Source organism: Tachyglossus aculeatus, chromosome X3 (assembly GCF_015852505.1).
Source record: "Tachyglossus aculeatus isolate mTacAcu1 chromosome X3, mTacAcu1.pri, whole genome shotgun sequence".
Classification (NCBI taxonomy): domain Eukaryota; kingdom Metazoa; phylum Chordata; class Mammalia; order Monotremata; family Tachyglossidae; genus Tachyglossus; species Tachyglossus aculeatus.
The window spans coordinates 12645367-12670384 of record NC_052099.1 but is presented as its reverse complement, the minus strand read 5'-3'; the positions used below and the strand labels follow the sequence as shown (position 1 = coordinate 12670384).

Below are 25018 nucleotides of genomic sequence, written 5' to 3'. Positions count from 1 at the left end.
AGAGGCAGCCTGGTTTAGTGGGTAGAGCACAGGCCTAGGAGTCAGAAGGAACTGGGTTCTAATCCTGCCTCTGCCACTTGTCTTCTGTGTGACCTTGCTCAAGTCTCTTAACTTCTCTGTGCCTCTGTTCGCTCATCTGTACAATGGCGATTAAGACTGAATGTCCCATGAGGGACATGGACTGTATCTACCCCAGTGCTTAGTACAGTGCCTGACACTTAGTAAGTGCTTAACAGATACCATAAAAAAATCAACACCCTTGGGCAGTGCTCTAGAAGGGATTGAGATTGACATAAAGAATGTTCTGACCATGAGGTATTAGACACTGCATCTCCTTTCTCTAGTGTATCTTTGAGTGTCCTCTCAATCTGGAATGACTTAAATTGAGCGGACTAAGCCCTGTTTTCCTCTTCTCCCCCTCCCAGCTCCACAACACTTATGTACGTATCTGTAATTTATTTATATGAATGTCTAGCTCCCCCTCTAGACTGTAAGCTCGTTGTGGGCAGAAATGCATCTTATTGTTATATTGTACTCTCCCAAGCACTTACTACAGTGCTGTGCACACAAGCGCTCAATAAATACGATTGACTGACTAGTGTATGTGCTGGAAGCTGAGGGATACCAAGCTATCCTGCCTGGCACATCAGCTTCTAGCCTTTGCCTCCTGCACTCCTGCCCCAGAGTTCGGCCTGTCCTTTACTTCTTCAGCTTGACCAGCAAGGTACCTTTTGGGATACCAGAATCTCAGAGAAATGGTAGCCACCTCAAGGTGGGCATACACCCCTTCCACTTCCCTGACACAGCATTGAAAGGTCTAGCTATATAGATATTTTTCACATTTGAAAATGATGCTACTAATAAGAGCCTATCCATGTATGTCAGTCATATTTATCAAGTGCTTACTGTGTATCCCCTAGAGATACTGCTGGGAAAGAGTTGAAGGGAGAGGGGCAGGGGAGATTTTAGGGAGATCATGCCCGATGGTGTCAATTTTATCAATAAAGTAGGTGGCCAGGTTGTTAGGGGCAAGGGATGGGGGAGGCAGGGAGACGGGGTTTGAGGAGGGGGTTTGGATGCATGTGAGAGTGGCTGAAGAGATGGATGTGAAATCCATACCCCCTCCCATGTTGTTTACGAGAAAGAAAAAGACCTTGTTCAACTAGTGGGCTTGCTCATGTCTACCAACTGTTATATTGTACTCTCCCAAGTGTTTATTTAGTACAACGCTCTGCACATAGTAAGCACTCAAAAAATACGATTGAGTGCAACACTCTTCCAATTTCTACTCATCAGGCTGCCTTAGGTACCAATGCCTGAGGTATTAGGTACCTCATCTGTAAAACGGGGATTAAGACTGTGAGCCCAATGTGGGACAACCTGATTACCCCAGTGCTTAGAACAGCACTTAGCACATAGTAAGTGCTTAACAAATACCATCATTATAATTATTATTACCAGTGATATGCCAGATTTCTTCCCTCCCCTTTCACCCGGAGATGGCTTTTCATGATCAAGAATGGGTAGAAGAAGCACTGTGCTAAATACCCATTGAGACTCCATTAACTGTGGTGCTTAGGGTAACAAGTGCTTTTTCTAGAGGATGCCAAAGTCGTTGAGCAACACGGGAGATGATAGGTTCTCTCCCTTTTCTTGGAATTAAAAATAAAATAATCAGGAAACCATCCAGCCTTTGGCGGTGGGGGGGGAAGGGGAAGCTCAGTCCTCTCCTGATTTGCCCTTTTAAGTGAGGGAGTACTCAGAGTGCAGGGCTTGAGACTTCTACAAATGGTGAAAGGAACTGTGTTGCTGAGGTTTCTCAGTTGCTCTCTATAAGGGCTGCATTGGTCAGGTAGGGAGCCATTGCAGATTGGGGTTGTGTTTTGTATTGCCATCACTGGGTTGGGGGCGTTTTAATTATGTGAAAGGAAAAAATCATGGCCAACATAACTAGCTGGGCTAAAGGAAATTGAAATAGCCTATTATGGTTTTTCCTCATTTCTAAACCAGTATTGGGGAAACCTGTAGTCGTGGAGAGAAGTTGAAGTGCCAGGAATTTCATCTGTCTTAAAGCCTTTGGAAAAGCTGGTATGGTGGTGTGCTGGATATTGTTATTTAAAGAATGCAGTCTCTTCCTTCCTAGGAGCATATGCTCTAAAATGAACATGTTGATATCGAGCTCAAAACAGTGACCAGTGAATATCAATCAGTACACAAGGCAGGTACTTTGAAGTTGTTGTTTGCATAGTGAAGAGTGTGGTTAAGAAGCACATCTCAGGCTAGGAGTAGTCGGACTTTGCCATCTCATTCCCAGTTGGTTAGGGCAAGAGTCAAGCATGAAGGAAGTTTTGATTTCAAGAGTGCTTGGATGCACTAAAGGAGTGATGTGCAAGAGAAAGGAGAGAGTCAACAGAACCCTGGCTTTGTACAAAACCTCCAGATTGTTGCATGAATGGCAGCAAGTGCTTATTTGGCAAAAGTGGGAGAGGCGTATGCCCTATTTTCTCCTAATACAGCATGGAATTAGGTGGCTTCTGCCCTCAGAGACAGGAAGTAACTATTTCAGCTTTCTGTTTTCACTCATAAAACTTCTGCTCTGGCCAATTTTACAGAAGTGTCAAGCTAAATATATCTGACACTAAGGGTCTGGAGTGATTTCATCATCAGACCTCAGAAAAAAGAGGAATTATGGTCACAGTTTTTTGCTTTGTGCTTTGGGTACACCTTTTTTTAATAGGTGAAAAAGATTAAGAAATCCAGAAAAATAAAGCTTCCAAAGTTCTTGACTCATATGGTTCTTGTGAATTAGCCGAAATGCCCTACACTTCTCCTGAGAGGGAATGCTAAGGACCTGACATCTTTCTATTAGTAATACTATACGGGCACTAATAATAGTGGTATATGTTAAGCACTTACCATGTGCCAAGCACTGTACCAAGTGCTGAGGTAGATACAAAATAAAGTCCCACATGGGGCTTACAGTCGAAGTAGGAAGGAGAACAGGTATTGAATCCCCATTTTGCAGATGAGGTAACTGAGGCCCAGAGGAGTTGATTTCCTCAAGGTCACACAGCAGGTATGTGGCGGAGCGTGGATTAGCACCCGGGCCCTTCTGATGCCCAGGCTCTTTTTCTTCTCTTTGCAGAAGTAGTTGTGGGAATAAAGAACTGGGTTAGAGCCAGGAAATTTCCCACAGCTGCTGAAATGTGAGCCAGATGTAGCTGGACCAAAATAGGAACCAGCTCATACTCACTGTGTTAGATACACGAACCCGAGGACACCAGGCTCTGCTGCTCAACCTTGGCACCGGCTCAGTTTGCCAAGATGGCAGCCTGCAGAAGGGGCCAGCTGTAAGAAGTGAAACTATGACACTCCCTCCTGTTTACGTCAGCAAATCACAAGTGTTTGAGTTGCAGCAGCAAAGCAAAAGAAGAGGGTGATTTTTTTTTTTTTTTTTTCCCCCCAATAGAGGAAAGTCAGTAGAGTTCCCTTTCTGGGAACTGGGCATATTTCCTTCATTGTGGGGCTTGAGGAAGTTTATTTCCCCCATGATTGACTTGCACTTTTGTTGCTTTTCTTTCTCTCTCAGCCTGACTAAGCCTCCTAGTTACATCTTCCACAATGGACAGCCTTCTTCTTCCCCCCACCATCCAGTTCCTACCACACCCAACCATTTTAATTGATGTCACGTGACATGCTATTTCCTGAGCCCTGAAATGGCTGCCTTTCTCAGGCGTCCGTATCCTCTGAGTGAGGCCGGCTTTTCAACCCTTTCAGAACCGAGCAAGACGTGCTCTGAGTCGGGCTCATCCCATTCATTCATTCAATCATATTTATTGAGTGCTTACTGTGTGTAGAGCACTGTACTAAGCGCTTGGAAAGTACAATACAGCAAATAGAGAGAGACAATCCCTGCCCACAATGGGCTCACAGTCTAGGGGGATTTGAGTGCTCGCAGAGTTGATCCTGACAGGCTAAATCTTCTCCCACAGACTCAGACCTGTGAGCTCTGCTAGGTCATCTTGAATGGAGGGTTTTGAGAGGCCCCACGCTTGAGGGTGAATCTGGTGTTGGACTAGGCAACTAGACAGTTCCCTGGGGGCCAGCGCTGTAGGAATAACTAGTCCCTGAGCTGGCCTGGAGTTGCTCCTGGCCATGGTGGCTTGATTTCACAACTGGGTCAGGGGTCGTGGCTTTGGAGAGCTTACCTGAGCCTGGCTTCTCCCTGCAGCTTCGCTCGACCCTGCCCTTCCGAAGGCATTGGGGACTCTCTGGGGGAGAGCCTCACTGCTAGTTCTTAATCCTTCTCCCTTTCCGTAATAACACAGGTCCCACAACACTCTCTCTGTCCAGGTTTGTGATAGCTTATCCTTGGAGCCCGGCAGATGGAGAGAGGAAGGGGTTCTGCATTTTAAAATGGATCCTTCTCCATATTTTATTGATTTAGTGCCTCAGAAAGGAAACTCACCCCATCACACATGCAGCCCTCATCCCAGGACACAAAGACCAGACTATTATTGTTGATGATGCAATGTGTACAGACGCTTCCATTTATAGATCAGAGCATGAGAAGTGAGGTTGTTCTTTGGGATGCAGGCTTGGGCAGGTGGATACTTGACCCAGCTGTTTTCATGACTGACTTTTGGTTGTCTGTTTGATCATCCATGTGGTAAGCAAAGAGCTCACTCCTTGTCTGTTTTAAGGACAAGGGTAGCTATTTAGACCTCAGGCTTCAGTTATACTAGGAGGAGAAAGCTCATCAATAGGAAAGCAGTGTACCTTTACTAAGTGTTCTCTTCTTGGGGAAATGGCTTCCAAAAAACAAACAGGAAAATGTACAAGTAAACACACATTTTTCTGTACATTTTGATTGTTTTCTTTTTCCTTAAGATGACAATTAATCAGAGATCCCCAAATCAAGGCAAAATTGATCATGAGCTATTTGGATCAGAGTACAAGGTAAATGTTGACCTTAACTGTTTCTGTGAAGTATCGGAACATTAAACTCCATTGCTCCACTCATTTTTGAAGAATAAATTCTCTCTTGATTGGGCACCAGAAGAAAGAGGATTTGGAGAGTATGGATGCTCTCATATGGCACTTTATCTTGTTATTCCAACCTTTCATTTATGAGCAGAAAATTTGTAGGAGATGAGAAACCAGTTATTCCAAATACCTTGTATGTGTCCAATTTCTTCTGCCCATACCCCCCTCAACACCACACCTCTCTAGCTCACTTGCTTTCCCCTTCTCCTTCATTCTCACCCATCTCTCTCCCTCCTCCTCTCTTTTTCTTCCTCTTCTGCTCTCTTGCACCCTCCCATACCTCTCTTCCACAGTTCTTTCTCTCCCCACTATATTTTCCTGAAAAAAAAATTCCCATTTGTATTTTTCTTCCAGGTGCCAACTGATGTTGAAAAGTGCCAGGATCGAGTTGAATGTTTCAATGCTGACTTGAAAGCAGATATGGAAAGATGGCAGAACAACAAAAGGCAGGATTTTCGGCAGCTGCTTATGGGAATGGCTGACAAAAACATCCAATACTACGAGAAGGTAACGAATGCACTGTAGCCCTTTAACAGGACTGTGACTATATTATTAATAAGAAACTGCTAATTAATGGGGCTTAAATGGCCCCAGAAAAAAGCTGTGTTCTCCACTCTGTAAGATAGTGGAAAATGTTACACACTTCCTTTCTGCACGCCTACCAAGAAAAGGTACTTGAGCTGAGGAGAACTCATGAGCGTGCCTTCTTTCACCCTCCCCTTTCCCTTTCTGGTAACTACTGTGTTCTGAAAGGAGCAGTCATCAAAAGTGTGTGACATGGTAGGATTCTTTGTCTGTGTCAGGTGAATCCTAAATGGTCATTTAGAGTTTGGACAGTGGGTCTTATCCATTTTCACCAGTAGGTCTAGGTGGTTGCTTGTACTACAGTACAATTGTCTATACTTTACCAGTCCTATTGTAAATGATCGTACAGAGTAGAGATTTTGGGAAGAGTGCTCATTTACACACACTGTTTGCGGAAGCAACATCTCTACCGTTAAATTTTTAACAGCTGCTGTCCAGCATACATTTATCAGTCAGTATTTTGGCAGGGCTGGGGAGGTTGGGGGAGTGGGAATGGGGAGTCCTACATATCTTGGTAGGGACCACTTTCACAGAGCTTTCTTCCAGCCTTCAGTTAGGTTGCAGTAAAGCCCTAAATGAGCTTGCAAGGCTTGGGGTTATTTGGGCCATGCTTGGCTCTTCCAGACTGGCAGTGCCCAGACAAGATTAAAGAAGGCAGCAGTAGCATGGTGTCCCCTTAGGTGGGAGAAGGCCAGCAGCTCAATTTTGATTCGTCTCCCTACTGGTTTTTCTCTACCTTATGCTAGAGAATGACTCAGTTCATTTAATAAGCGTCCTAACAGGTAGCAGAATTTGGCAGTTCAGAAATTACTTTGCCTTGCTTTTTTTTTTTAACATGTTTTATCTCTTAACCACTGAGTGCATAGTAAACTTTGACTAATGATATCTAGTATAAGCTGATGGGTTTTCACTATTTTTATTGGGATCTGGTGGTCCACTTACCAGTCAAGACCTCTAAAGCTTATTGCAGGGTGAGGAAGATAACTGGCTGCCTCAGTCAGTGCATATGCTTAGTGAAAAATGGCCAGGTAAGTTAGCCCTGCAACAGTTATTTCATTCAGGAAAATATGTATGTATGTGGTATGGGGGTGGGGGAAGGATGAGGTTTCAAGTGTATGAGTATCAAGAATGAGATGTTGAATAGCAGTATTTTGTGGTTGTGTGGCCATCACATGATCTCCTGCATTGAGAGCATTTGTTGTTCCCTAATTTTGGCCAAGAATCTTGTTTAACTTAATTATAAATCATGGGTTCTTATCCTGACACCCCCCCTCCCCCCCACTTGTCAGCTTTGGGCAAGTCACTTAACTTCTCTGTGCCCCAGTTACCTCATCTGGAAAATGGGGATTAAGACTGTGAGTCCCACGTGGGACACTTGATAACCTTGTATCTATCCCAGTGCTTAGGATGGTGCTTTGCACATAGTGCTTAACAAATACCATCATCATTATTATTATTTAAGTGCTTACTATGTGTCTATCACTGTTCTAAGTGCTGGGGTAGATAGAAACTAATCAGGCTGGACACAGTCCCTGTCCCACATGGGGCACAGAGAAGTAAAGTTACATGCCTAAGGTCACACAGCAGACAAGTGGCGGAGCTGGGATTAGAACCCACATCCTTCTAACTCCCAGGCCTGTGCTCTATCCACTAGAAGATACAGTCTCTGCCCTCAAGGTGTAGTGTTTCATCATTCTTGAGGATTAGGGCTAATGGATTTTAAGGATATGCTCATGCGAGAGTCTTTGATAATTAAGTTCCAGTAAGTTGGAGGCACCACCTCTGAACAGCTGTTGCCCTAGTGCCAGGTGTACACCATGACCAAAATGATCACAACATGGTGTTTCTCCAACAAGCAGGCTCTTATTCTCCAGTTTTTTTGGGTTTCCTTAAGGTACAAAGTGAATAACCTCTTTTCTCTGTCTCCACCCCCTTTTTGTTTCCTCCATTCCCACTGAGTCTCCCAAGTGGGGAGAAATAATCTTTCCCCATCTTCTTCAAGAGTGTTGTGGCCTATAGACATCTTCTTCCATCTAAAGAGTCTCCCCCCTGCATAAGTGTCCTTCACTAGACACACCCACCCTCCTTCCTCCTCCTGAGAAAACCCAAGCTGGTGTCCCAGTATAACCTCCCCTCCCCATTTTTGTGCTGTGGATTTCATCACTCAAAGCCATCTGTCCCAGGAAACCCTGTTGAGGTAGGCGAGGAGGAGAGTTCTCTGGAATCTCTTCGCTAGGACCCTGGGGCTGGGCCCTACCCTGTGTATAACAGCATATGCTACTGCAAAAATAACCCAAGCACATGTCCTGCTGGCAGTAGCATACACCTTTCCCCATTTAATCTTTGATGTCTGAGCAGTGGTTTAGATGAATGGCAAGGGGCTAGAAGACGTATACTCCTATATTTTCATGGGCCAAGTGTGTAGGAGACTTTCTCTGTGACACACTCATGGATGTGGGCTGCTGGTGGTGTGATCTTCGAGCCTGAGGATAACTCCAGTACTACTATAGCCCATTATGTCCTGAGCCTGCCCACTCAATGGGAGCAGTAAGGCCTTTTATTTCTCCTTTTGCAGGCATGTGTGTTGGTCCACACACCTATCTTGTTCCAAGAGTAGGATCTGCCAAATCATATGTATTGCTAACATTTTTATTGCTTTACTGTACTTTCCAAGCGCTTAGTACAGTACCCTGCACACAGGAAGCGCTCAATAAATACGATTGAATGAATAACAGAGTAGAGAAGATTGGTGCTATTGGAAGCAAATGTTGCATTCCTACTATTTCTGATACCACCCATTTTAATGGCTCTGGTGGAGAATGGGGTAGTTTCGTCAGTTTGAAAGGCCCAAGTGGCCAAGCAGGATTGAGATCTAAAACTGAGATCTGGCCAGGAACCTGACACTGAACTGTGAGTCTGACACTGTCTGTGTGTGTTGTCTTTGCAGTGCCTTATGGCGTGGGAGTCGATTATACCACTACTACAGGATAAGCAAGAGACCAAATAAAAAGTTCCTTTGTGGTCCACAGACTTCTGCTACACCAGTGCACAGTACCACTAAACACACATTCTGGAACATCACTTTGCACTATGACATGTGACTGACGAATGCCATCTGTGTTCAAGAATTTGGAACAGACCCCCATTGAAACTTTTCTATTGTTGTCCCAATATTCCTTCCCTCACCGTAGAATTGTTTGACTTCAGTGTTTTCTATAGTTACCCCCAAATCGTTGTATTCTCCATCTCCTCCTGGTGTAACCATGGATTCACAGTGAAGGGGGTACAGATATGATCATCTCATGGTAAAGAAAACCTACTCCTGCATTCTGAAGGGACCTAATCAATGGGATGCTAGGTTTTCAGGCATAAAGCAAAATGAGATCACAAGGTGCCAATCTGACATTACCAACCCATTATGGGTGAAAGGAGGGCTACTTTCAGTAAAGTAGGGAAATATGGCTCCTGATTTTTGGGGAGGCAGGATGGGAGGCAGCTCTGTGTACTGTACTCCACCCACACTCTCAAGGTGGGTGTTTCGGTTTGTGCCAAGTAGGCACAACAGAAATATGTTGATGATATGTGTTGTAAGTTTATGATGCAAGCATGGCCTATGGTTGTGAGTGGGGTATGCAGCCCTTTTTCTAAGGAATATCATGTGTTCATGGTCCTCTTTGATATGATCTTTTACTTGAGTTGAAATATACAATGTACCTGTTAGTAAGAAAGGTGCATGGAAATAACGCCTTAGCGTTACATAACATCACTAAGCTCAGAGCAAATGCCAATTTAATTTTTTCCCCCCTCTTTGTCCTTGAAGTCAGTGATTTGAAATCCCTTGTCAGTTGAAAATGTCTGACATTTCTTTGGGTTTTTGTTAAATCTCTTTAGGGTTGAAAGAATTTGAGGCCAAAAGCCAAAGTATTTGCAAGTGCTTTCACAGATTTGATTGCTGAAAAGTTCCACCTCAAGTGTCTGCTGTGCAAAACTTGCCTTAAAACATGTCTGAGAATTGAAGTACTGCAAGGGTATGTAAATGTTTTGGCCTCTTGTCAGTCAGTGATATTTATTGAGCACTTACTTCCACCCAATCCCTCATCCACATTTAAAAAATATTGTGGATGGCCAATAAGGAGTGCTTCACCCCTATTTATTTTTTACTCTGGAGAAAGCAAGTCAGTTCCTGAAGAGCCCCTTAAGTGATGCACACTGAGTTTTGTGTTGACTTAAGGTTGCCTCAGATCACAGTAATTTCCGGGGTTGATACAATCTTTAGAGTCTCCTTGGCCAAAGTCGTATTTAGCCCATTGTGCTAATTGTGATTGTTTTTTTTTTTTGGGGGGGTCTGTTCATGCTGTGACTTTGACCCCTGCAAAGTTCAGTCATGGACTTCAGTGGAGCATTTGTGTGTCTGTGAGTTGCTAGACACAGTCTAATTTTTACAGAAATGAGCTAAGGTATTAAGCACTTACCGTGTGATAATTGACTCCCAAAATACAGGCCCAAAACAACCAATTTAAGACAGTGCAAATAATCTGTGAATAAATATGCCTGCAGGACTGTGTCCAATAAGCTCAAGATTCTGCTTAATTTGGTTCATTAGTTGTTGCACTATTCATTGTAAGTTTGTTCCTTTTTTTAAAAAAGGACTGTTATCCTTGTTTTGTCCAGGATATCATTGAAGTAGGGGCCTTTTTAGATTTTCTTACACTGATTTGCTAGCAGACCCTAGCAGCAAAACTGACTGAAAGCCTCCAGTTAAACTCTTAACTTGGTACAATTAGAAATATCCTTTTGAAGTATGTGCGTTTGTAAATGGTATTTAAGAAAAATCCATCTACTCTGTCAATTTTTTTTCTTTTTTCTTTCTGATGAATAGCTCTTCAGCTTCTCATTCTACCTCCTGAATTCATCATGCTAATGTTCAGATTACATTTCTAGGTCCTAGTTGCCAATTTTGTAGACTGCAGAGAGATTTAATGTGCTTTTCAAAAAGATACTTGACTGACCTTATTTGGAATTGAGTAGGAATACATTTGCTTGGTAATGAGAGAAATGCACATTTTTGGATTTGGCTCTGTGGAATAAGTGCTTTAAAAATATAGTGCTGTCATATTGCCTAAGAATATGAGAGCTGGGACTGGCAGCTATAATAAGAACTAAAACTGATCTTCTGTCTGGCAAAAAAAAAAAAAAGAAAACCAATATGTCCTATGCTGAAATGCTGTCCAATAAACGGTATATGAAGTAAAGAAGTCTTCCTACCATATAAGCTATTGTGTGTGGAAGGCCAGTTTTAGTTCTTATTCTCTTTCCCCTTTTATTATTTTAGGCAACAAAAGCAGAGTTCTTCTGCAAGGGATTCAATTAATGTTGGCTTTTTTTGTTGTTGTATTGATCACTTACCTGTGCATAGAGATGTAACTAAATCTACATGCCAGATGGTGAATTCTGCTCACTGCTTCAATACACCAAGTCATATTGGAGCAAGGCAATATCTTGCCCCCAGTTGATCAGAGTAGAGTGGTGGCATTATCACCAGCTACATACTGCCCCTTGGGTAAAAGAAGACTTACAAGAAGAGTCCTTTGATGCTTGATGGGGAAACCTTTTCTGGTCAGGCTAGAAGGTTTAGGGAGTGGTACAGGTATAATTTGTTACTTGGGGTGGCTTTTAACCCCTCCCACACCTACTGCCTCCCCCCATTTCCTGGGGGGCAGATAAATCAAGTGCTAACCTGTATCTCTGCATTTTTATTTGGTCAGCTTGGTGAACCCATTTCATTTGAGAGATGTAAAAATTGTACTGTCACTTGTGCCAAAGTTACTAAAACACTCATTCCTGCATGATGGTGGAGCAAATGAATACCTACCACATTGCCTCAGCACTTCCTTCCCCAAAGCCTCAAGCCTGGTTTGAATAAGCTCCTCTTCCCGTTTTCGCTGAAGTGAGCAGTAGGCAGAAATTGTCGTGGAGCACCAGCACTTCTTGAAGAGGAGGAAGAGACAGGATCTGGGACTTGAGAACATTTTAACAGCCCAGAAAGGATAAGAGCATCTCTTCCGGTGACGCTGGGGTATGTTTAAAGTCTCTCTCTCTCTCCTTCATGAAGAAGTTTCATATATCCTGATTAGTTCCCAGGAAACCTTGTCCCTCCTTTCACAAAGGAGATTTTTGTTTAAAAAAATGGACTGTCCCAAAAGACCAATGGAGCGAGTGAACTGGGTCAAAAGGGGCAGGGATGCAGTTAATGTTTTGTGGCTTGAAAAATACTCCACTTACCACTGTGGTAGCAAGTAACCGGGAATAGCATCCTGGTGTGTTTTTCCTATTTTTCTGGTGAGGAATCCTAGAAACCAGTTTGGGGCTAGTTTTCCTACTCTGCAAAAAGGAGTTATTATAGGTGGCTCTTTCAAATCTTCAGACTCTTTGTGATGATGCTGACAGATCTTATAGTCTCATACTTTTAGCTGGACCAAGAGACAAGCACCCTTCAAGTAGTGTGTTATTTAGTAAGTAGAGGCAGTCTTTTTTGAGCCAGACTTTTAGCACACCTGTAGTTTAGAAACAATTGAAATGGAGTGCTTCACTTGCCTGTGTCCTCAATCCCCACTATTTCTGTGGAGAAACTAGAGAATAGCATAGTTGCGCTGGTCGTGAAGGTCTTGGAAGGGTATTTGTGGGACGTTCCTTAGGCTTGGTGTCTTGTCACAGTCAGTTTGGCGTATCTAGAACTTCTAGCCTAGCCAGACAAAGGGACATAGTACATAGCACATACATATAGCACAGCATTAGGGACAGCCAGGGTTTGAGTGACCTGCCCTGCCAGTCCAAATATCTGCCTTAGGTATAGAAGGTATAGACACTGAGGCAAAACAGTGGCTCAGATCCATTTGATTGAGTCTGTTTTCTTCAAGACACTCAAAACCAGCTATATAGATTTTTTAAGCCTTCTTCCCTATCTCAACTTTCCTGAGAAAGTTGATGGGATCTCTGTGGTATGAAGGAAGGTGGGGGGTTCCCCCACAGCATATCTGGTTCCCTTCCCCTCCAGTGCTGCTGTAGGATGTTGAGACCAAGAGGTATCTGGGCTGCAGTCTTAGGCTGAGCCACTGCTTCTGTTTCAGTTTTTAATTGGAAGGTGGCAGTTGAGACTGGCCCCCCCCCCACCCACCAAAAAAGTCCTAGGTCCCAGAGCAGCACAGACACTCATGGAAACTTGCTCCCTTCCCATTTTCCAGAAAGCTCTTTGCAGCTCTGGAGTTGAGGCCTCACCTGCCTAGTCCCACAGATCAAGTGCCTGTGGCCACTGGCTGATCTGTTAATGACATGACTGCTATAAACTACCTTTAGTTTCCCAGGGAAATAAGGCTGGCAAATGTGTGTGTGTGTGTGTGTGTGTGTGTGTGTGTGTGTGTGTGAGAGAGAGAGAGTGTGTGTGTGTGTGTGTGTGTGTGTGTATGGTGGGAAGGTAGTGGCAAAGCCTAGCCTTTTCAGTTATAAAACTCTGTGACATGGCAATACACATTACGGGAATCTGTTTTCTCTCCCTTCTCTTCTCTCAGTAGAGATGGCAGAGGACTAACCAAGCTGTTTTGTCAGGCATAAATACCCTTTACTAAATCTGTAAGTGTCAGAAGTGTATTTTAAGAAACCCTTGACCTAGCCTTCCCTGCTCCCTTTGTCACTGATGGGAACATCACCACAGTTCACCTCTCCAACCTTTGTCCCTTTTGCAAAAACCTCCCCTTGCCCATTGAGATGTTTTCCAGGCACAGTAGGTCAGAATTGTAGTACACAGGCTGGATCTTCATTAGGGAGTCTTAATTCCCTCTGACAGGAAGGCTTAGAGTGGTTTGACAAACCTCTCCATTGGAAATTTACTTAGGACCCAGGCTACACCAATAGAAACTGTCACAATCCCCAAATCCTTTACCAATGAGCACTTTTTTTCTCTCTCTCTCCATATATATATATAGTCATACTCTAAATGAGCTAAGCATTATCTTGTGTGGTTTAAGAGAATGGGCTACCTAGCTAGTATAGCCCTCCCTGCCTTAAATGCTGATGGCACTGCTATAGAAAATGCTTGGATTCTCATCACTAAACTATGGTCCCAAATTAAAAAATGCTGTAGACTGTTAAATACTATCTCTACTTTGAGATGATTTCATGGCTCCTATTACTGTCTTAGATATCTGCTAAGTTTTAACACTAAAGCTAGTCCCCTTAAAAAAGTCACATTGAAAGTTGGCCTATAATCAAAAAATCCCTTTCAAGGGAAAAAAATGTTGTCTTTGCCAAATATATTTTTGATAATGTGGAAAATGGGGACTACAAAAAGATCTTGTTTGGAAGTATATAAGATAAGATTAATAGTTTTTTGGCATTTTGATGGCAAAATACAGGCACAGTATTGATGATGAGTTAAACAGGACATTTGTTTTTTGAGATCTATTTACTATGTAAAAGTTGAGTGGTAACAGTATTAACAACTACACTTTTAGCAAAGGAGCAGCTTTTTTTAAAAAAAAAATGGGTGCCTAAGAGTAAAAGCTTTGGAAATATTCACAAAGCATTTAATGCCAAAACCCACAGAAAATCACGCAAATTTGGTACCTGGATTGTAGTCAGTGAGGAAAATAGGCTTTCATAAGTGCAAAAAGCCAGCATCACCTTATAGTGTCATTTTGTTTTGACTGTATGGTGGGTAACTCAGTATCTTCCAAGTTTGTGAAGTTCCCATCATTCATTCTCCTTCCTATGTGCCTGCAGCAGTGACTTCTGGGAGTTGGGAATGCATTTAGAGAACACTTAGACATACATAGACACACGCACACACATATATTCCCATGACAAACTTCTGCCAGCAAGCTTTTTTGAACTTCTACTTGTAACTGTTTCAGCACAAAGATGAAAATTTTTACTTAGGTGCCCAAACTGTGTACTGTATTGCTGACTTTTTTAGAAGAAAAAAGCAAAAACTAACCAGTTTGTAGAAATAGAGAACTTCTCTGTAAATGGTTTTCTCCTTCCCCTCTCCTACCGTTAAACCAAAACAAAAGCTGTGAAAAATGTGTGTTTGGGAGTGTATGTGAGAGTGTATGAGTGTAAATTAGCTAGTGGGTAATTTACAAATTGTATTGGTCTTGTTTCATGTAATTACCAACCTTTAAACTTTCGGCTTTCTTTTTGTTACAAATACTCATGAGCTCTATGTTATTTTAAAACTTCTGATGCTGGCACAATGTTTCTGTTCTCCTTTGTCATAGTGTATAAATATAGATTCTATTCATTGTTTACTATGAGATTAGTATTACACTTTGAAGTAAAATCATTTGTATTGCTTGACAAACTATTAGCTTGTAAATTTTTTAAAAACGTTTCTTTACCTCAGTTAATTTAAAGGAATGGACCAATAAATGTAATAAAAGGTTTTTTTCTTGAATTATGGGGGGTTTTTTGTGCTTTGCCTCTCCTGTTTCCTAGAAAAAAATATCTCATTTTTGGACAGTTGAATTCACAGGCCGGTCCTCTCTACTCAATCTGTCAACAAGTATGATGAGGATTCAATGGTATTGAGCACTTACTGTATGCAGAGCCCGTACAGAGTGCTTGGGAACACATCTACCATCCCTGTTCTATTCTCCCAAACACTTCGTATAGCGCTCAAATACAATGGATTGTAATACAACAGAATTAGTAGACATGGTCCCAAGTGGGTGCATATGTCTACAGGAAAACCTTGCGGTTCCTGGGTCTTACCCACCTCCAAATTTAATGTCTGATTTATCCTAGTTTCTGTGTGATGAGCTAGTAACACTAATAAGGGTATTCGTTTATTAGCTACATTTTTTTAATATGCTGAAGTCTATAGCCACTAAAACCACAACTCTTGGACAGCCCTGATCCATACATGATCTGTAAGAACTTGAACTATCAAACACCTCCCCAACAAAACTAAAGAATTCTCACCTCATGCTTTGCCATTTCTTTGCCAAATACCATATATAATGGTATTTAAGTGCTTACTCTATGCCAGATACTGTACTAAGCATTGGGGTAGATACACACTAATCAGGTTGGACACAGTCCATGTCCCACATGGGGCTCACAGTCTTTCTCCCCATTTTACAGCTGAGGGAACTAAGGCAGAAAGAAGTAAAATGACCTGCCCAAGGTCACCCAGCAGCCAAGTGGCAGAGTCAGAATTCAAACCCAGGTCCTTCTGACTCCCAGACCTGTGCTGTATCCACTAGGCCAAGCTGCTTCTCAGAAGGTTGTTAGAAATGAATGAAAGAAATATTTACTAAGCACTCTTTCTAGTGTGGATTTAAGCAGGGGGAAAGCTATTTACAGTTTACTACAGTAAAATGTGCTTGCTAAATCAAAGCCACTAGTGGGTAGTTTACATGGGAGAATAGCAGTGGTAAGTTAGATAAGGAATAAGGGTTAGAATATTTATTTTATTTTTGGTTGGCTATGCAGATTAACAGGAGCACCTGGAGTAATTTTCTTCATGAAAATCAGAGAGAAGCAGGGTGGCTCATTGGCAAGAGCACAGAATGAGCAGTCAAGAGACCTGGATTCCGATCTGGCTTTGCCCTGTGCCTTTCTGTATGACCTTTGGCAAGTCACTTAACTTCTCTAGGCTTAAATTTCCTCATCTATGAAATGGGGATTAAATGCCTGTTGTTCCTCCTACAAGTGGGACAAAAACTGTATCTGATTTGAGTGTATTATATTTACATCAGTGCTTGGCCCATGTTAAGTAACCATTTAAATACCACAGTTATGATTAATGAATACTATTAGTAACAATAGTAAGAATAAGTTATAGAAAGAACAATATGTACTTTAAAAGTTACCTTTTTGGGAAGTGGATCAATATTGATGTAATATTGGAGTAATTTTTTTGCCTCAGATGCTAGAGTAGAAAGAAATTCTGTCCTGAGTAGGAAAACATGACTGACTTTAAAAACAAAATCCAGTAAGAAATTTTCCACACTCGTCAGAAAAGCCTGACTATAACCTAAGTATATTTTCAAATGATAGAGGGACTCTTCCGAGTCAACCTGAGATTGGTACTTTGCCATAGCTTTTGTGTAGGACAACTGCTGAAACAGAAATGCCAGAAGTGAGTCACCAAATCAGAAATACATATGAAAGAAAAACAAAGCCACGTGCTACCTAGGATCCTATTTACCAATCTTTACATCCTCACTCTTGCCTCCACCCCAAAACACAGATCTAATATATTTGGCTTAAAACTCTATCTTTTCTCTTGTTGTTAGGGGACACCAGTTGTCTCCCTACCTAGGTGGATACTTACACAGATGTAGAGGCTAGAATGTCTAGCATAGTGGTTCAGTGGATAGAGCACAGGCCTGGGAATCTGAACGACCTGGGTTCTAAACCCTGCTCTGCCACTTGTCCATTCTGTGACCTTGGGCAAGTCATTTCACTTCTCTGTGCCTCACTTCATCTGTACAATGGGAATTGTCTGTGAGCCACATGGACATAGCCTTAAATCCTGGGGATAAAGGCCAGATATATATGCTTCTCTCCTATTCCTGCCTACTTTGGGGCATGAAGTATATACCTGATGCATAGTGGGTAGGATGAGGTTGACAGGTATACTGCTGACAATTTTGCAATTCCAACACCCACTATTGCTCCACTCCTTTGTAATGTTAGAGAAGCAATTTGGCCTAGTGGATAGTGCATGGGCATGTATTCTAATTCTTACTCTGCTACATGTCTGCTTTGTGACCTTGGACAAGTCACTTCACTTTGTGCCTCACTTCCCTCATCTGCAAAATGGAGATTCAATACCTGTTCTCCTTCCTACTTACTGAGCCCCATGTGGCACCGATTAGCTTGTATCTACTACAGTGCTTAAGAAATAACAATTATTAATAATAATAATCATAGAAACATACTATAAAAAAGTCTCCTGAGCACAGCTTGGAGACCTGTTGGAGTTGAGAACACTGCATTAGTGAAAACAGGTGCCAGAGTGCCAATAATTCTCCACATGACTCTCTGAAAATGTGGGAGGGGGAAGTTGGAGCATGAAAAGGAGTGCCGTAAAGAGGGGAAGCTCACCTGATCTACATCTCCAGCCCCGATCTCTCTCCTTTTCCACAGGCTCTTAATTCCTCCTATCTCCAGGACAGCTCTACTTGGATGACCTGCCGACGTCTCAACCTTAACATGTCCAAAACGGAACTCATCTTCCCACCCAAACGCTGTCCTTCCCCTGACTTTCCCATCATTGAAGACACCACCACCATCCTCTCTGTCTCACAAGTCCGTAACCTTAACATTATCCTCGACTCATCTCTCTCATTCAACTCACATAATTCAATCCATTACCAAATCCTGTTAGTTCAGCTTTACCAACATCACACTAAAACATGCTCTTTCCTCTCCATCTGAACTGCCACCATGTTAATTCAAGTACTGATCCTAGCCTGCCTTGACTCCCACATCAGCCTCCTTGCTGACATCCCTGCCTCCTGTCTTTCCCCACTTTAGTCCTCCATAGTTCATTTTGCTACCCAGGTCATTTTTCTATGAAAACATCCAGTCCATGTTTCCCCACTACTCAAGAACCTCTTGTGGTTGCCCATCCACCTTCACATCAAAGAAAAACTCCTCCACAGTGGCTTTAAAGGACTCAGTCCTCTTGCCCCCTCCTACCTTACCTCGCTGATCTCCTATTACAACCCAGCCCACACACTTCATTCCTCTAGTGCCAACCTATTCACTGTACCTTGACCTCATCTATCACACAGCTGACCCCTTGCCCACATCCGGCCTCTTGCCTGAAATGCCCTCCCCCTTCATATCTGCCAGAAGATCACTCTTCCCCACCTTCAAAGCCTTATTGAAGGCACATCTCCTCCAAGAGGCCTTCCCTGAGCCCTCACTTTCACTTCTCCCACTCCCTCCTGCATCACCCTTGTACTTGAATTTGCACCTTTTATTCACTCCTCCCTCAGCCCCACAGCACTAATATACATATCTATAAACTGCCCGACATCTCCCCCAACCCAGACCATAAGCTGACTGTGGGCAGGAAACGTGTCTACCAACTCTGTTATATTGAACGCTGAGTGAATACAGTGCTCTACACACAGTAATTACTCAATAAATACGATTGATTGATCTAGTACCTTGACAACTTTTCTCATGTTCCCACTCTTCTTCAGGCAAACGGAGTATTTTAGCCTGTGCTGCTTCCGCGGCGGCTTCATCAAACAACAGTGGTTTCCCCTAAGTCGCTTCGGTGCCACTTGAGTCGGGGTGTCATATGATCTACCAGAGAGCAGAATCATGTGAAGCAGTTTCTCCCTGGGCTCCTTCCCACCAGCAGAAAGCAGGACCCCCAAGGCAGACACTCCATCCTCTATTTGTAGTTTCCATCCAGCTTAGAGAACGGAGTTGCGGGGGAGGAAGGAGAGGCCTGGGTTTTGAGTTCTGATCAATAAATCAGTGACATTTATTGAGCACTGTGTGCACAGCACTGTACAAAGTGCTTGGGAGAGTACGATTTGATTCTGGGCATAGATCCGAGAGCACCCCAGCACCAGAAGTAGTTCACATTAGGAGGATGAGGTGTTCTTCCCTTTCCTTGATCCTGTTAGCTTTCCTTATTTTTTTTTTCAATTCCCTTTAGAGATTGTCTCCCTGGTCACCTTGCCAGTTAATCAGCCTTTCAAGTTCATGGCAAACATTAATACAACTGTCTTATTCTACAATGATTGATTGCTGCCACTTCTGGGTCCATGTCTGAATAGAGAAACAGTATGGCGTAGTGGATAGAGCACGAGCCAGCCTTGCCATTTGTCTGCTGTGTGACCTTGGGCAAGTCACTTCACTTCTCTGGGCCTTGGTTACCTCATCTAGAAAATGAGGACTGAGACTGGGAGCCCCATGTGAGACAGGGACTGTGTCCAACTCAATTTGCTTGTATCCACCCCAGTGCTTAGTAGAGTGCCTGGCACACAGTAAGTGCTTAAGAAACATCACAATTATTATTATTATAAATTGTTATTATTAGATCCTATTTCTTCCTGATGACATCATGAAATAAAATGGCTTTCTCATTGGGTTCTCTTTGATTTGGATTGTGTTTTGTGACAAAAATACCTCAGGCAACCAAAGGAACCAATAGCTGCAGGTATCTGGAAGGGTAATGTGAAATCCAGTGATATCTAGCTATAGGAAATGAGATTAATTTTTAAGGTTTAATCATTCATTTTCAAAAATATTAATTATGCATAATACATTTTTACAAAACAAATACCATCCCCTTGTAGTCAGGATTTATAATCCCCCTCACCTCCCCACAACACCCAGCCTCCCTTTTCCCTTCCCTGTTTAGACCATAGCATTTGGCATTTCAAGTGCAGCCTGGACAGTATGTTAAGCAGATTAAACATGTATGGGGTTATACTTTAGTGCATCAAAGATTTTTTAACTGGCAGTGAGGAGTGTGTGCTTCCAGCCACAGTCTGAGGCAATCTGGAAAGTTGAGAGATTCTACTCTGTGCTCTAAACAATCATGTACCCTTCCTAGGGAAGTGAATTTCTGTTACTCTCCAGGTTTGGTAGATACCTTCCATGCAGTACATTTCAAATCTAGTGCCTCCAACAATGAAGTGCGTAACCACAGCTTCACAGGACAGTCCTTTTCCTCCTGTGGTCCAGGGCCGAGCTGAACTTTACTTTCTTGAGGCACTAGGCCATTCATTTCCAGGGCCCTGGGCTCATTCTGTTCTTTTCCAAGGATTCTCCAGTCTGTGTAGATTACCAGCAGCCACATCTTTCACCTGGAAATGCACTCATTTCCTGGGATCTCTCAATAACCAGGCCAGGAGGCTTGCTTGTAGGCCACAATTCTGTAAGGATTTAAGAGAGGGGAGAGAGAGAGCTTTCAGTCAATGTGGGTGCCACACGATTCCCGTTTATTAGTTCCTTGGCCACACTCCCATCCTTCAATCTCTCAAGAGGCCACCCTCATGACCAGGCCCTAATTGTTCCCGGAAAACTGATAACAAGGAGATATCTCTTTCCCCACCATCCACTCGACTTCTGCGACTTGGCTACTCAGTCCTGGCTGGCCAGCCTGTTATAAGTTATAACCTGTAAATCCAGCCAGCCAACAAGTGTGTTTTCTGGGGCAGCAGACCTCAAGGGAGAGGAAAGGAGGCCACTGGAGCAGCTGAAATGCAAAGGTGCTATCCTCAAGGGGTGTTGCCCTGGAGCATATGCCATCAAGAGGACTAGGTAGCAAAGTGCCCTCCTATCATGGCTCAAGCCACCAGCGGCCACAGAAAGTATGAATGAATGACCGAGATAATCCTTCGGATGACCTGGGGCTCTATTAATCTTAAACACATTGCTCACAGGATTGCAAATACAATTTGGGCATCGAAGAATTCATCTGGACCACTTAACCCAGATCACAGTTCTTGGAAAAATGATGACATTATTCCCTTTGAACCGGGACACCTTTAAACACAACTGTCTTTGGTCTGCAATTTTTACCACCAGGATTTTGAGCAGATAATCGTGATTTGAGGCATAAATAAATAATTTGGGGGATTTACTAGGGGGTTCACATGAGGTTTAATTTTTTGAAATTGGGGGTTTTATTTTTATGCTTCACCTACAGCAACTTCAGCATACCGAGTACTTCTCTGGTAAGAGTACTCCTTTCCAAGGCTGGCATATGAGTAAGCAAGCACAATCAGTGCTAACTGCTAGCCTACATACCCATATTGAGGCTGCATTTTTTTAAAAAATGGTATTTGTTACGTGTTTACTATGTGCCAGGTACTGTACTAAGCACAGGGATAGATACAAGACAATCAGGTAGGACACAATCCATGTCCCATATGGGACTCCCAGGCTTAATCCCCATTTTACAGATGAGGTAACTGAGGCACAGAGAAGCTTAGTGACTTGCCCAAGATCATACAACAGACAAGTGGCAGAGCTGCAATTAGAACCCAGGAGCACTGGAATGAGAAGAGTGAAGGTGCTTACATAAGAAGTAAGCAAAAACTGAACACAAGTGCCAGTTATCCAAGGAAACTCCAGACTCTCTATAGAGTGGAGAAGGGAAATCTTGCAGAGAAAAAAAAAATAATGATGCATTGAAAGGAGGCCAAACCAGCCAAATCTCACATTCAAAAATACATGGAGAATGGACAATTAATCAAATATACTGAATCCACCTGTGGCGATGAATGGTATGGATGTTAGATCCACCAGGGGAGCAAAATGTTACACTTAATTATTAAAAATTGTAACTTTTTTTCAGCTTTCTTAAGAATTAATTTTATTTTTTCCTAAACATGATTTGGGTTAAATCAGGTAAAACCCTAAAAATCCACTTAATGTACATGTAGCTATCTTTCCATCTACTGCCCTTCAGGCCCTGCTTCTGCTTATAGCTTGGCTTTGTAGGTTTCAGTGAAGCTTGCAAGCTGTAACTGCCCATACACAGACTTGCCAATGAACTTTCTCTTTTGTTGCTGACCGTAAATGATCCCTCTCAACTAAAGCAGTTTCCCAGATCCTGAACACCGTGAGCTGTTTTTATTATCCTGCTTTTCTGCATGAGTAGGCGCAGTCTTGTTCAGATAAGAATTGGGATTTTGTTTTTGCTTTCTGAGGTAAGGGCTGGCAACCAGGTAAGGAAGTAGAATTAAAAAAAAAATCATATGATAAAACCATATGATTTCAGACAGCAAACTCCAGCCAACAGAGCCCATAATTTCAAATTTTGGATCGATCTGGTTTAGAATCAACTGTGACAAGCCATTGTGGGTAGGAATGTCTGTATGCTGTTATACTGTACTCTCCCAAGCACTTAGTACAGTTCTTTGCACACAGTAAGTGTTCAATAAATATGAATGAATGAATGAATCTTGATAGTGACCCATGGGGATTGCTTGCTTTAAGACCCATTTTGCATAGCCAGTGCTCTGTAACAGTGCAAACCAATTTCCTATTCTTAGCTATTTTAAGATTACAGCTATCTAAAGTTTCTACTCCTAACTTTGGCTCCCAGTTTCATGATTCAGATGAACCCTGACTGGAGTGCATTGTCCAACAATGGGAGCAGGCTTCTCCACCACCTTTCCTGTTCATTTTCAGCAATTATACTTCTTCCCCGGCTGCTCGTGTCAGATAAATCATCCTAGGACTTTGAATACTTTCTACGCCTAGAGACCAGAAAGGGAGGCTTACATCTGAGATGGGGAGAAGCCTTTGCCTGGTGGCTTCTGAATAAGATGCAAACAACTCTCGCCTGGGTCGGAGTCAGGAGGGTTCATACTTGAGACCCTACCTATGGAAAGTTCAGCTTCCTTCCATGACACTTTCCACTCCTCTTCGATATCATCTTGGTTTCTCATACTGGCAATAAGCCTGACCTCCCTCTCCCTCGGATAAAACACTTTCTCTTCTGTCCAGTGGGTTGTCATTACCCTCCTCAGATTAGGCACAAAAATCATTTCCACGATACTCCTAGCAGACTTTCAGGATTTGAAAGTAAATTCCTAACTACCCATTCACTCATTCATTCAACCCTACTGAGCAGCTACTGTGTGCAAAGCACTAAACTAAGCACTTAGGAGAGGACAATATAGCAATAAACAGACACATTCCCTGCCCTCAAAGATCTCACACCCCACACAGGATTGGGACCGAATCTGACTCAATTAACTTGTACCAACCCCAGAGCTTAGAACAGTGTTTGACACATAGTAGGTGCTGAACAAATACCATAAAACAAGCACACAAAAAAACACCTAGATGTCTCCGGTCCTCCCACACTGGCTTTTTCTCTGTAATTGCAACTCTAGCAGAAGGCCATTCCCAATTGTGAATGGTAACAGGTCATAGCAGGGGAGCTGTTTGGGGAAAGTTGAAAAATGAATGACCTGGGCTTCCCCTTGCTTGCCAGGGGTCAATTGGCATCGAGCACAGGACTCTGGAGGGTCCCTATCACCCCGATTAACCAGTGAGCTCCACCCAGGTGACCGTGCCAGGCTGCTCTAGAACGGAGCAGCGTGTTGGTAGAGTGGGTTTGAGACCTGCCTGGCTAATCCCCATCCCCCTACTCCCACTCCACCTGCCACTGCCTCTTTCACCGGCCACATACGGTCATCTCAGCATCTCTGGAAGTGAGGCAAGGAGCAAGTCTGATCCCCATTTTAAAGCCAAGACCGACTGAGCCGAGGGGGTTTTCCCAACAGCTCCCGGTCAGTCGGTAACACAGCTTCCTTTCTGGTCACACTGTCCAGAGCTCTCTCCACGAGGCCCACATACCTTTGCTCTTATGAGCAGCCAGACACCTCCACCGCCTCTTCCAGTCTCCTCGGGACTCATCAATCGGAGCTTGAGTCTGGCTGGAGAGGAGGTGCGGAAGAGAGCGAGTGCCAAAGAAGTTCCATCTCTTTAGCAGTCATTTAAAGGAAGAACATTTTCCTCTGGGGAAGAATGTGAGATCAACCTTGGCCCAAGTTGGCTGCCCCACAATGGGGAGTGAGTCATGCTCACTGCACTGCTCTAGAGTCAGCTTTGGAAGGAAGATGGGCCAGGCGAATAAGCTAATGTGTTTAATGGTGCATTGCTAGCTTTCTGCTTGTAAATGAGCTCATTAAATGTTAAATTTTCACTTGACTTTCCTGGCTGCTTTAGCCACTCTTTGGAGGGCTCAAATTCGAGTGTCGAAGCTAGGTTCGAGAGATGAGGGAGAACTGTTAACCCCAAAAAGCAAGGCCCAGTGGACCTAACTGAGGATCACCTGGGGACCGTGGTGAAGGAAAAGTGCCGAAGTATGTGTCGGGTAAGAAATCCGTGGCTGCTGCCTTCAAGGGAAACTGATGCTGGTTATTCCTTTGTTAAATGGGAATTCGTTAAAATCACGGTTTGATTTATCTGCCCACACATTTGCGTAGGGAGAGCATGAGTAACCCAGAATCAGTGACACACGACCAAAATGGGCTGGGGGGGTAGGGGAGGTCTCTGGAAGGCCCAAGATGATGACCTAACTGAATACAGCATAGCTGAGCCCAGAAAAACCACTGTCAAGACCTTCCGAATGGCCCTTTAATGGATGAGGGACATGCCACAGAGGAAACACAGCAAGCCAGATAGATATTCTAGCTCAGCCGATTCAAAACCCAGAATGAGCCAAAAGGTTTCAGGTCACCACCTCCAAATACAAGGAAGCAGAATGGGCTCTTATGAAGAACTGAGCTGGTCTGTGGCATTTTTATCACCACTTATGAGACTGGGAGATTCCCAAATTACTGTAAAGTTTGTTTTCCTCTTCAGTTGCCCTCCATTTTTGCAATATGAG

At 43.2% G+C, this 25018-nt stretch overlaps 2 protein-coding genes across 3 annotated transcripts in view; one reads left to right on the top strand and one right to left on the bottom strand.

The window, feature by feature from the left end:
* SNX30 (sorting nexin family member 30) overlaps nt 1-15079 on the top strand; it is a 112038-nt gene extending 96959 nt beyond the window's left edge. The window contains exons 8-9 of the mRNA XM_038770230.1: nt 5401-5553; nt 8579-15079. Coding sequence (XP_038626158.1) covers nt 5401-5553; nt 8579-8638 — 213 coding nt within the window. The 3' untranslated portion in view covers nt 8639-15079. The remainder of the gene's footprint in view (nt 1-5400; nt 5554-8578) is intronic.
* A 4876-nt stretch (nt 15080-19955) lies between these two features.
* Nucleotides 19956-25018, bottom strand: part of SLC46A2 (solute carrier family 46 member 2) — a 32567-nt gene continuing 27504 nt past the window's right edge. For both annotated transcript variants that reach the window (XM_038770167.1, XM_038770166.1), the window contains one exon: nt 19956-20540. In XM_038770167.1, the coding sequence (XP_038626095.1) occupies nt 20501-20540 (40 nt within the window). In that variant the 3' untranslated portion in view covers nt 19956-20500. The remainder of the gene's footprint in view (nt 20541-25018) is intronic.